Source organism: Trichosurus vulpecula, chromosome 2 (assembly GCF_011100635.1).
Source record: "Trichosurus vulpecula isolate mTriVul1 chromosome 2, mTriVul1.pri, whole genome shotgun sequence".
NCBI classification, from domain to species: domain Eukaryota; kingdom Metazoa; phylum Chordata; class Mammalia; order Diprotodontia; family Phalangeridae; genus Trichosurus; species Trichosurus vulpecula.
Window position 1 is genome coordinate 37,849,884 of NC_050574.1, and position 11,846 is coordinate 37,861,729.

Below are 11,846 nucleotides of genomic sequence, written 5' to 3' on the forward strand. Positions count from 1 at the left end.
GTCTGTGGGGGTACAGTGACTAATGCCGCTCCCTGACAAGGGAGACTCCAGTTCTTTGGAGGGCACAGCAGGGCATGAGGAGTTACCTGCCCAAACAAATACCCAACCAATAAAAGGCACCTGGGGAAGGCTCAGGCTGTGTTCATCCTTTAGGCTGAAGATGCTGGTGCTGCCTAAAGGTTCCTTGTAAAAGCCCATCTCACAGGGGCTCAGGAAATTCAGCACCCTCAAATACATTCTGGGGACTCCATTCAACAAAATCCCAAAGGATTGGCAAGAAGGTAGGTGTGATACAAAGCCCTCAACTCCACAGTGGCCCCTGATCAATGTGCACTGACCTTGGAGGCAAAAATGGAAGGTCTCAGTGGTGTCTCCAGGCTGCATCTGGGGTTCATGGGCCGGCCTCTATTAGGCCCATTTGCCAACAACTAAGCCATCTCTCTCTGTGTGCTCCACAGTGACCTCAGAAATATTTATCAAGCAGGTCGGTGGCACATGCCATAGTGAATGCTAGAGATGTCAGGAAAAAAAATAGGTGACCCTCCCTAGCATCTGGGCACATAAAAGGCCCATCCAGAGAAGATGCAAGGTGGCCTTTGAGGGGAAGCCAAGGCAGCCAGGGTGACCTCGACAGGCTTCCTGCCCAAGATGACCTTGAGGGGATCCTAAGAGGTGGAAGAGAGGGACAGCATGGCATCTCTCCTCCAAGGATACTTCCAATGGCCCAGATGCTGGGATTCCCAGTCCTCTACCAGCTGTGAATCTACCTGATCAGACTCCCCTCATCCAGCCTCCTGAGAATGGTGAGAGAGATTCTGGCAAACACTTGCTAAAACTGAGGCAGCCTCCCTACATCCAGCCCTCCGCTTGCCTGTGGTGTGACGTGACCTGTGCCTGGTGAAGCCCTTCTGGGTAATTCCCCCAAACACTGCTTTCGTTTCTATACGTTCACTGTGATTTTTAATGATGTTTTAGAATTCGGCAGACTTGGTAGAGCACAACCCTCAAGAGATGAGGCTTGTGTGTGAAAGACCAGCAATTCCTAGAGGAGCCAAACCTCTCTGCAGAGGCTCTCAGGTACCAGAGCCTAGAGGAGAGAAAAGATAGACCCAAGGATGGACTGAGACTTGGAGCACGTAGAGGATTGGTCAAAGAGCTTTTAATGGAGCCTTAGGGGCCAGGGAGAGCAGGCATCCAGAAGAGCTTAGCTATAACCTGTGGGCAGAAGAAACCATGAAATGGTTACAGACAAGATGTGGGGACCAAAGGCTGGGCTGGGGCAAAGGGGCTTGAGGATACTCACTGGAGTTCCCGGAAGGACCGCTTCTCCACAAGCTTGACCTTGTATTTCCGCTTGAACCTGGGTATGGACAGAGGAAGGAGGGAAGCTCAGAGATCAGGCCGCCTTCCTCAGACCTCCTCCCTCCCCACGTGGCCCATCCACCTGGACCCCTCACCTGGCTCTTTCCCTAGGCTCAATCATGTTCCTTCGCTGGAAGCTCTTAAATCGGTCCCGAAGAATACTTCCCTCAGGCTAGGAAAGAGAGAGATGAGATGTCAGGTGGACCCAAGAATCCTGTGATCCCCAGCCCAGCCTCCTCATGCCCTCAGCCCCCAGGGCAAAGGCCAAACCCGGCCTGCCTGGGGGACCCATAGTGTCGCCCATTGCCCCAAACCACTATCAGGGTGGGGCCTCAGGCGTGCAAGGATGAGTCTCATCATTGGGCATAGGACCCTGCCCCTCCTCCATCACTCCCCCAACCTGCCCCCAGACCCAATACCTTTAGCTTCCTTAAGGAATCAGCCAGCTCAGTGCTGAGCTGCACATCAATGTCTGGAGACTGATATCTGGCAGGAAGGAAGGGAAGAGGCATAAGCTGCACATCTACCTGGGGGTTTCCTTGTTCACTCCCCCCCACCCCACCCCCCTACTGCCCCACTCTGAAATCCTGTGGCTCTTATCACAGAGACAGAGCACACTCTCCATTGCTCACACAACTGCCTTAGGATGCTAAGAAAAAGAAGGAAACTTTCATCTGGCTGGGGAGACAAGACATCCCCCTTCTTTTCCTCCTCCCTGGCTCCTAGACTTGCTAACCAAGAAAGGACCCAGGGTCAGAGGATGGGACTCATCATGGGAGCCCCGAAGGCCAGGGGACGGCCAGGGCTGGTGGTGGCAGAGATGGAAAGACAGAAACCCCTCTCACTCACTCCCTTCTCGCTAGAACCAGGGGATGTGGAAGAAATAGGACCGCAATTACAAAAGGCTAGGGCTACACTGTGGGGGGCCTTGAATGCCAGGCTGAGGAGAATAGAAGGAAAGGAAACATTGGGGAAGACCAGTCAGACTTTGGGTGGATGTAAACCCCTCAATCTCCACCCCCTAGTTCCTCACTTAAGCCGACCCAGCCGTCGGGGTTTCTCATCCTCCGCCAGTCGCTTTAGTCTCCGTCTCTCTCGCCGCCGGGCCAGCTCTGCGAGCCGATGGGCCACCTGCAGCCTGATGCCTCGGAGCTGGAACACCTCCTGGTGCCTCTTCCTTGCTGCCCGCTCTGCTGCCTGCTGGGCTCTCTATGGGAAACCCCGACCCCAGACCCGGGAGTCAGAAGGTGGAGCTTGTCTGGCCTGCCTAGGCTTGCACAAGTCACCCAGGCGTCTGAGCCACCAAGTGACATGAGGGGGAATCGACTGAGAAGGAATAGGAATCGAGAGTTGTCACCCCAAACCTGCCCCTCACCAACTTCCGGGCCTCCTTCTCCCGCCTCCTCTGCTGCTCCGTCTTCTTCTCTGGGCCTGGGGGTCTGTGCACCTGGCAATCTGCATTTTCCTCTCCTTCTGGCTCTGCTGGAGCTTCCCCATCTGACTCCTCCAGAAGCCCCTCACAGAGCTCCTTGAATGCCGACTCCTGGGAGAAAGCACAGGGGCTGCTGGGAGGGCTTGCACACCACCACCACCCAAAGCAGGTGCTCATCGCTTCTGGCCAGGAGCACTCACATCTCCCTCGTGGGGTCCTGCCCCTCTCCAGGCCTTCTCAACTTCCCTTGCCCTCCTGCCTCTGGGATAAAATACCAACTTCTGGGCTTGGAGTGTAAAGGCTTTCCAAAATGGCTCCAGCCCAAACCCCAGATATGCAGTATCTCTATGGGTGATACACACCACATTCCAACAAACGGACCAGCTTATCCTCCAGCTCCACAGAACAACATACCCCCCACCCCAGCACAACTTTGCGCCAGAGTTGCTCAGGCGTCCTCCCAGAATTCCCAGCTTCCTCCAAAACTCAATTTGCACACTAGCTCCTCCAACAGGAAGGCTTTCCAGATCTCCTTAATCTTGTTTTTAGTTTGGTTACTTTTTTGAGTTCCAGATTTGAGGTTTCCCTGGGATAGAGAATACCCACTCCACTTATACATCTCTCTATATCTCAATTTCTATTTACATCTCTATCTACACATACACAGACACCAGACCTGCACACTCTAGTCTTACAAAACCACTCGGGGGAGACCCTGAATTAGGACTTGGCTATGACACCAGGCTGGCTCTCTGGCCACCCCACCCCAATGACACTCTCGTCAGCCCCTCGGCCATCAAGGCCCTCTCTCTCCCTTTGTCCCAAATTATCCGCTATGTACTTATCAGTTGGCAAGGTGCAGCCCCCTCTAGTTTAAAGTTAACTCACTGACAGAAGCGATGATGTTTAGGGGATTTCTCTGTGTGTCAAATACTTAAGTGTCTAGCACTGGACTCAGTTGGGGATGAGGAGAGAACAAGGTAGCTGGGCCCCAAGGGTCCCCAGCACGTACCTTGGTGGGGGCCTCATCCACAGTGGGGAAGGCCAGCTGACGGCTGAGTTTCTCTTCCACCTTCTGCCTCTGCACTTCCACTTCATGGGCTTCCAGGAGCAGGGCCTGGCAAAGACAAAAAGGCACTTCCAGTGAGGAGGAGTGTGTGCCAGCCCCCAGCATGATCTAGGTCTAGGACCAGGCTAGGGGATCCAGGGCAAGAAGGGAGGTGATACCTGGTGGGCCTGGAACGAAGGATTGTAAGAGCCTCCAGAAGGGATCACTTCCACAGCCGGGGCCCGAGAGGGCTTGGTCTGTAGGCGCTGAGGCCGCTGCAGAAAGGGGACGGAGAGAAATGGGGAGAAGTGATGAGAGAGCATCCAGATAGGTGTTCACTCAAACACGACCCAATCCCTCCCACAGGCCAGCTGCCAGATTACAGGGGAACAAGCCATGGGCTGGAGCCTAATCTGGCTGACTTGCTGTGTGGCCCTGCCAAAGGCTCTTCCCTCCTCTAAGCTTGAAATGAGGTTCATGGGACTGGAGGTGGCAGAAATCTGGTCAAGGCCTCTGTTTTACAGATGAAAAAACCATGGCTCAGAGGGGATGTGACCTATCCAAGGGCACAGGTACCTGACGACCCCAGGCTCTCTGGGGCAAGCAAAGGCATTTTCAGCTAGAACATGGGGCCTACATGACCACCAGGCCCCTTAGCTCTCATGGTCCAGGATCCAAAGGCACCCAAATCTTTCTCCCTGCCTGGCTGCCCACAGCTGCTTCCTCCCCATGATCCTCACTCCCCAACCACAGGCCATGTCCAGCCGTCCTGATCCATATCTGGCCAGTGGACCCAGATGGCGCCAGAGGAGAGAGTGAGGCTGGCAACTGCACAGCTCTGCCTCACTTCAATCCAATTCACTTAAATGTCATGGCATCACCTTGCTGACGTCATGGTCCTCTTGGAGAACGAAGGACAAACAGCAATAACAAGTCCCCAACCACTTTCTCACCAACTGCCCTCCTCCTACCACCCTCCTGGCCAATTATTGCACCAACACTCCTCACCTTTACTCCCTTCTTCTTCGTCTGTTCCAAGAAGAAAGTGTCCTGTCCAACTAAAGGGCGGTCCAGGGGATCTAGAAAGGACAAGGTGGGGGCAGGGGATAGAAAACTGGGTGTCAGAGAATGTGGGGATAGGAGATTAAGGGAAGAGAAGGAACAGGAGCCTCCCTCCAAACTCAACCCCCTGAATGACTTCCAACTCAGCTATAAGGACGCAGAGTGGACCAAAGCTAACTGTAGTGTGACAGAGGCAAAGAATTGTGGGGCCCACCCAGTCAGTGGAATTAGAACCCAGGTCTTCTGTCTCAACCTACAGCTTTTGTCAAGTCCATGGACCCAGCCAACCCTCCTCCTTTACTTACTGTCCTCAGCCCAGAGGTCGTAGAAAGGTCGGCCAGCTGTTTCCTCTGGGTCAGAGGGCTTGGTCTTTGGCTCTGGGGGCTGACGCAGCCGGGCCTGGGCCTTCCGCACATCCCGAGGCAGCTTTCCCTGCTGGGCCAAGTGCTCCCACAAGCGCTGCTTGCGTTTCAGCTTCTTCCCATTGGGGATCTGGTGGGCAAGGATGCTGCCAAGAAGGGGACAATGAGAGGAGAGATGAGGGAAGGGGACCCCAGTATAAGAAAAGATGGAAACCCATTTTCCTCATGCCCTATGGCCCAGACCATGGCCTCAGTTCCCTGACTTCTGATGGCTCCCGACCTTGAGCCTCTCACTCCACCATGCTGCACATCTGGCACTGTCTACCCTCTTCTGAGTCACTGCTCTTGTTCCACATCCTGCTCAGGAACCTGCCATGAATTTCTGTGGCCCACATCATCTCATCTACACTTTTCAGCTTGACCATCAGGATCCCCCAAGGCCAATGCCAGCCTTCTTTTCTCTAGGATCCTGCACGTGCTGCTGCTATTCTCAAGAAAGTCCGTTCATTCCCCCAATATCTCCCTAAAACTGCCCCTCCCTGTCCTGCACACGCTCCCTTGTCCTCTCCCAGCTCCTGCCCATTCTGCAAGGCCTAGTGCAGCCTGCTCCATTAGCCAGGAAGCCATTCATGGTAACAAAAGAAGTGTACAAATAAGAGTAACAAAATGTGGTTTAGAAAAGAAAAAAGCACCCTGTGCTCATGTATCAGGATAGTGGGGAAACTTTTCTTCTGATCATGGAAGATCAGAGAGCTTCCTCTTTTCAGCATTCCTAGCAAGGAAATCCCAGGGAGAAGGGAGCCAGAGAAAGGGGAGAGAAGGGCACTCACTTACTTCTTTGGGGAAGGTACTTTGGAATGTGATTCTAAAACCCGGTCAATCCAGAAAGGCTTCTTCAAGTCCTGGTTTATCTTCAAGTCTGGAGGGAAAGAGAAGAACATGGACTTAGGGTCTGAACAGATGGTCTCCAAGAACACTTTGCACCTTGGCTTCTTACATCACAATTCCCCTTCCGTTTACCCAAGGAACACCTACAACAACCTGAACTCATCAGGCCAGAGAAGGGGAGCTCAATCTCTCCCTCCTCCTGCCCCTGCCTCCCAGGATCTGAGTGAACTCCCACCTCCTAGGCCTCAGTTCTCCCCCAATCTGGGGAGTTCTTGGTGGGAACGGAGGAGGCCCCTTCATCTCCCAAGCCAGAGGAAAAATTTCCCCATGCACAGGCCTGTCTTTTTCCTTTTTAAATTATATTTTATTGCGATCTTTCACTTATATGCCTTTATTTCCTACTATGCCTCCCCCAAAACCATCCTTTGTGACAAAGACAAAGAAAAAGTTCAGCAAATCTAACCAACACATCAACCAAGTCAGACATTAAATGCAGTACTCCACACTTTTCCCATCTATGTTACCTTAACAAAAAACGTTTTACTAGAAACTTAACATTAAACACCAGCAAAAACAACCATATTTATTTAACCACCATTCACATTTAAATTAACTGATTTGGATACTTAAAGTACTGATAAGATACTTTTTTTCAAATGTCTCTTCTAGATCTACAATTTCTCCCCTTAAGTCTGCTTCAGGCTTCTCTGAGATGCCGCCTTTTTTAATCCACAAACATCAGACCTAAAGAAGGCCCTGAGCAATCATCCAATGCAATCCCATAACTCTCTCCTGATTTATATTCCTCTCCACTCTAAAGCCTCTGTGAACAACTCGCTTCCTGGCTTTTGCCTCCTTTTGTATCCCCAGCAGATTAGCACAGGGCCTAGCACACAGGAAGTGCTTAATCGATGTTTGCTTATCGATTATCTAGATACCTCGGGCTTGCCCGCTCCTCTGTAGCCCATTCAGGCTGCTCTCTCCTTGGTCCCTCCCCCCACACCTCCCCTGCCCCCCAGACTGCCCGCTCCTTGCTCACTCACTCCCCTCCCCCCCCATCCTCACCTTTCTCCTGGTGCCCCGTGTCCACAAAGAAGAGGTTTTCATCCGGAGTCTCTGAGATCAGGCCCCTGGAGGCGAAGAGAGAGCGGGTGAGGCGGAGTGCTGGATCTCACCCCCGGACACTCCTCCCGGGGCGCGGTCTGACTAACGGTCACCCACAAGCTCGGGGCCGCCAGGGTGACCAGCTCCTCGAGGCCGGCGCCCCCATGGCCCCGAAGTGCCCCATGCCTCCGGGCCACACACCGGACATGCAAGGCAAAGCCCGGCTCCGCGGCTCTCGGGTCCCGGCAGGCCGACCGGAAACATGCCCAAGACCAGCGGAAGTACCCGTCGGACGCCCACCAGCCGCGGGTCTCCGACCCCGGGGGGGGGGGGAGGGGGGGTGTCCTTCACAGTCCCGCCCTCTCGGGAGCCCCGCCCTCCTCGCAGGCCTACCCGGTAGCGCGCTCCTGTAGCCGCACGTCCTCCAGAAACGTGTCCACCTCCTGCCCCAGGGGCTCCTCCGCGAGACGCCGCCAGCCCCGCTTCTTGTTCCGAGGCCCGCGTCGTCGCCGCCTCACGGCGCCGGGGTCCACCGAACTGGATTGGAACCCCAGGAACCCCGAGTCGCCGGCATCACGCTTACCGGCTGCCCCACCAGCCATCTTACAAAAGGAAAGAGAATCCCACTTGCGACGCCGGATATCCGGCAAGCGCCTCTTCCGATCTCTGTACTTCCGGCTGCCGCGCCATATTAGTAAAGGCGGGGGACGCTGTTTGCTCAGCCCATGCTCTGACCCTGTGCTTATTCGGGTTTTGAAGTGTATTGACTTAGTAACATAAATTACCACTTTATAATTTAAACTTTACAGTGTTGATTACCGCAGTTACTGTACTATGCTGTACATCTACAAATGCGAATTCGTTTTTATATTTTTATGTTCGTATTTGTTATGTATTTGTATAGTATGCTGTACTCTTGGAGTCAGATTCCTCTTGCTGAGTTCAAATGTGGCCTCATTCACTTCCTAGCTGTGTGACCCTGGGCAAGTCACTTGATCCTGTTTGCCTCAGTTTCCTCATCTGTAAAATGATCTGGAGAAGGAAAGACAAACCCTACTCCGGCATCTCTGCCAAGAAAACCCCAGATGGGGTCATGAAGAGGAACTACAGAAATATGAATTGATATTTACATTGTATGTTTGCATATGTATGGCATGCTGTACTATACAGATTTGTGTTTATATTTGCCTATTCCTGCTTGTTATTTGTGTTATGCAAATTCGTACTTATATATTTGTATTGCATGCTGTGGTAAACAAACATAAATTTGGGAATATGAATTTTCCATGGCAGGAAAGGGAATAAACATTTACATAGTTGTGGTTACATTTATATACTATGTACCAGACTCTATATCAAGCATTTTACAGTTATCTCATTTGATCCTTACAACAGCCTCAGGAGGTGGATACTACGTTGCCATCTAGGAGTGCTAAGAAGCCGAAGTGATGGGGCAAAGGGTCTGCCTCCAAAGAATGTGACCACTCAAGCCTTCCTTCAGTCTGAGACAAGGTTTATTGTGTGGCCAGTTGGTAGGGACAAGACTGCCTTTTTTGTAAGGAAAAAGATTATGGGAAGATTTATAGCCTGGGGTGACACATAGGTAACAGAGTGGGGATCCAGATAGAATTAAGGGTGGGAAATAGCCTGCTTGGTCTGGAGGTCACAGACGATGAAGGTTGGGCTGGGTCAGAGGTGGCAGAGGTTTGAAGGTTGGGCTGGGTCAGAGGTGGCAGAGGTTGAAGTTTGGGCTAGGTCAGAGGTGGCAGAGGTTGGAGGTTGGGCTGGGTCAGCGGTGGCAGAGATTTCAAGGTTGGGCTGGGTCAGAGGTAGCAGAGGTTTGAAGGTTGGGCTGGGTCAGCAGTGGCAGAGGTTGAAGGTTGGGCTGGGTCAGAGGTGGCAGAGATTTGAAGGTTGGGCTGGGTCAGAGGTGGCAGAGGTTGAAGGTTGGGCTGGGTCAGAGGTAGCAGAGATTTGAAGGTTGGGCTGGGTCAGAGGTAGCAGAGATTTGAAGGTTTGGGCTGGGTCAGAGCCACAATGAAAGGACAGTTGGAAGGATTGTTGAGTATCTAGGTGGGGATGTGTGGGAAGGTTCAGAAGCTGGGTTTTGGTTTGTTTTTTTTTTTTTTGTTGGAGTCTGGGTCCCATGCCCCATCACTATTATTTTCCTCATTTTACACATGAGGAAACTGAGGCAAACAGAAGTTAAGTGGCTTGCCCAGGATCACAACTAGTAATTGTTTTGAGGTCACATTTGAACTCGGGTCGTAATGATTCCAAGCCCAGGGCCTGTATTACTGTACCTCTGGTGGCCTCAGTAGTTAACAGAAGTATCCTATTTATGCCTGCTTTTGAAATTTTGGACGTTTCTCCTGTACTCTTGTGAAAGATGACCCATTGCTGATCTTTTTTCCCTTTTATTCTTAGATCTCTACCTACTCATTCATGCACATCTTGTAGGTATTAATGCTTATAACAAATAATTATAGCCAGCAGCATTTATATAGTGCCTTAAGGTTTGCAAATCCTATTACAAATATTATCTCATTTTATTCTCACAAAGACCCTGGAGGTAGCTGCTTGTATTATACCCATTTTATATATGAGGGAACTGAGGCACACAGGTTAAATGATTTGCCCAAAATCACACAGCAAATAAGTGTTTGATGAAGGATTTGAACTCAGATCTTCCTGATTCCAGGCTCCACTGCACTACCCTTTGTAACATGTGTCTTATTCTCAGGTCAAGGTTACAAGCATTTAGTAAGTGCCTACTATATGCCAGCCACTGTGCTGGGTGCCTGGAATACAAAAAAAGCAACAAAACAAAATCCCAAACCTGCTCTTAAGGAGCTCGTAATCTAACTGGGGAGACGACAGGCAAACAGCTATGTACAGACAAGCCATAGGCAGCAGAGACTGGAGGTCAGCAGAGGGTCGGTGTGAGACTTGAGGGGCTTCCTGTAGAATGTGGAATGTTCACAGGCCATTGAAGGAAGCCAGGATGAGGAGGGGAGGAGGGAGAGGCCTCCAGTCGTGGGGGACAGCCGCTGGAAGCCTCTAGAGCCAAGGGATGGAGTGTCCTGCTCCAGGAAAGGCAAGAAGGCCAGCACCATTGACCGAAGAGTCCTGGAGGTGATGGGTAGGGGGGTGGTGACATAGTTGGACTAGGAAGATCACTTTGGTGGCTGAGTTAGGGATGGCCTAGAGTGGGGAGACTGGCTTAAGGCAGACAGACTGCCCCTCCCCGCCAGTGGTCCAGGCCTGACGTGATGAGGGTCTGCCCCAGGGTGGGGGCAGTGTCAAAGGAGAGAAGGGGGTGTACTAGGGAGATGCTGCATTGAGAGCCTTGCCTCCAGATTAGATATGGGGGGGTGAGAGATGCTGAGGACCTTGATTGGGGGTCTGGGGGACTGGGAGGATGGTGTTACACCCTACAGTGATAAGGAATTAAGGAAGAGGGAAGCTTTTATTGGGAAAGACAATGAGTTCCATTTTTGACGTGCTGAGTTGGAAATGTCTTTGGGATGTCCAGTTTGAGTGGAGTTTGGAGGTTAGAGAGAGGTGGACAAATAGGTATGAGGCTCCTCAGAATAGGGATGATCATTGACTCCACAGGAGCCCCCAAGAGCTCCAAGTGAAGCAGTATAGCAGAAGATAAGGGGGCCCAGGACAACCCTGAGGATACCTCCAGTCACATGATGCTCCAAGGCCTGGAGCAGGAGTGGTCAGATGTGGACAAAGAGAACCAGCCCAGAGAGGACAAGGGTGTCAGGGCCATCTACTCCATCCTCTCCAACCCATGGGGCTCTCTCACGGAAGCGGTTCTGTGAGTGAAGAAGAGAACAGGCCAGCCTCTGCCTGGACAGCAGTGTCCTCTGGCACATGGTCGGCAAGAGAACGGGCTGGCCCCTGCCTGGACCGCGGTGTCCTCTGGCATGTGGCCTGTAAGAGAACAGGCCGGCCTCTGCCTAGACAGCAGTGTCCTCCGGCACGTGGCCTGTAAGGGAAATGTTAGGCATGTAGTAAGGGACAAGGCCTCTTCAGTATTCATTGTATGGAGCCACCAGGCCTGGAGGCAGGAAGAACAGAGTTCAAATCCTGCCTGAGACACATACAAGCTGTGTGACCCTGGGCAAGTCACTTAACTTATATCTGCCTCAGTTTCATCAATTGTAAAACGATTAATAACAGGGTTGTTAAGAGGCTCAAATGAGAGCATGTTCATAAAGCGCTTTGCAAGCTTGAAAGGGCTATCTAAATGCTAGCTAGGATTATTATTAATTGATTGGTCATCCAGATTCTGCGTTCCAGGAACGTAGTGGTTACTACCCTTTCCACTAAAGAATAGCTCTAATTGTTGGGAAACTTTTCTTGACTTTCAAGCTCTCTGGTGGATCTCCATTGATTTGGGAAGTTACTGCCTGCCAACAGTGCAGATTGCAGCCCCAATATACCTGCCCAGCCTGCCAGCCTCTGGCATCTCCTCACTTTCCAGTGTCCCTAAATACCCACCATGTGACCAGCTTATCTGCTCTTCCTATCATATATTTCTTGAATTAATAAATGAATTAGTTAATTTTTAAAA

The 11,846-nt window shown here is 51.7% G+C and overlaps 1 protein-coding gene and 1 non-coding gene across 3 annotated transcripts; both read right to left on the reverse strand.

Annotated features, from left to right (window-relative positions):
- Nucleotides 1-1,137: 1,137 nt before the first annotated feature.
- On the reverse strand, nucleotides 1,138-7,899 carry NOP53 (NOP53 ribosome biogenesis factor). Of its 2 annotated transcripts, XM_036747134.1 has the most exons (13): nucleotides 7,652-7,886; nucleotides 7,220-7,284; nucleotides 6,101-6,185; nucleotides 5,210-5,412; nucleotides 4,851-4,921; nucleotides 4,022-4,117; nucleotides 3,807-3,911; nucleotides 2,738-2,905; nucleotides 2,396-2,571; nucleotides 1,782-1,848; nucleotides 1,458-1,534; nucleotides 1,304-1,360; nucleotides 1,138-1,215 (listed from the first exon to the last, which is right to left on the reverse strand). In XM_036747134.1, exons 1-13 carry the CDS (start codon nucleotides 7,858-7,860, stop codon nucleotides 1,209-1,211), a joined length of 1,386 nt encoding a protein of 461 aa, XP_036603029.1. In that variant the 5' UTR covers nucleotides 7,861-7,886; the 3' UTR covers nucleotides 1,138-1,208. The 2 variants fall into 2 exon arrangements, with proteins under 2 accessions (XP_036603029.1, XP_036603030.1); XM_036747135.1 differs by lacking the exon at nucleotides 1,138-1,215 and having other exon boundaries at nucleotides 1,300-1,360; nucleotides 7,652-7,899.
- On the reverse strand, nucleotides 1,603-1,728 carry LOC118840582. The gene has a single exon (XR_005009757.1). It is a non-coding gene; the product is annotated as a small nucleolar RNA SNORD23 (small nucleolar RNA).
- Nucleotides 7,900-11,846: the final 3,947 nt, after the last annotated feature.

Coding starts and splice junctions, on each gene's coding strand:
- NOP53 (XM_036747134.1), bottom strand. CDS start 7,860: ATGGCTGGTGGGGCAGCCGGTAAGCGTGATGCCGGCGACTCGGGGTTC. Junction 5,413..6,100: donor AAAGTACCTTCCCCAAAGAA/GTAAGTGAGTGC, acceptor CCTTCTTGGCAG/CATCCTTGCCCACCAGATCC. Junction 1,849..2,395: donor CGACGGCTGGGTCGGCTTAA/GTGAGGAACTAG, acceptor CCTTCCTGCCAG/ATATCAGTCTCCAGACATTG.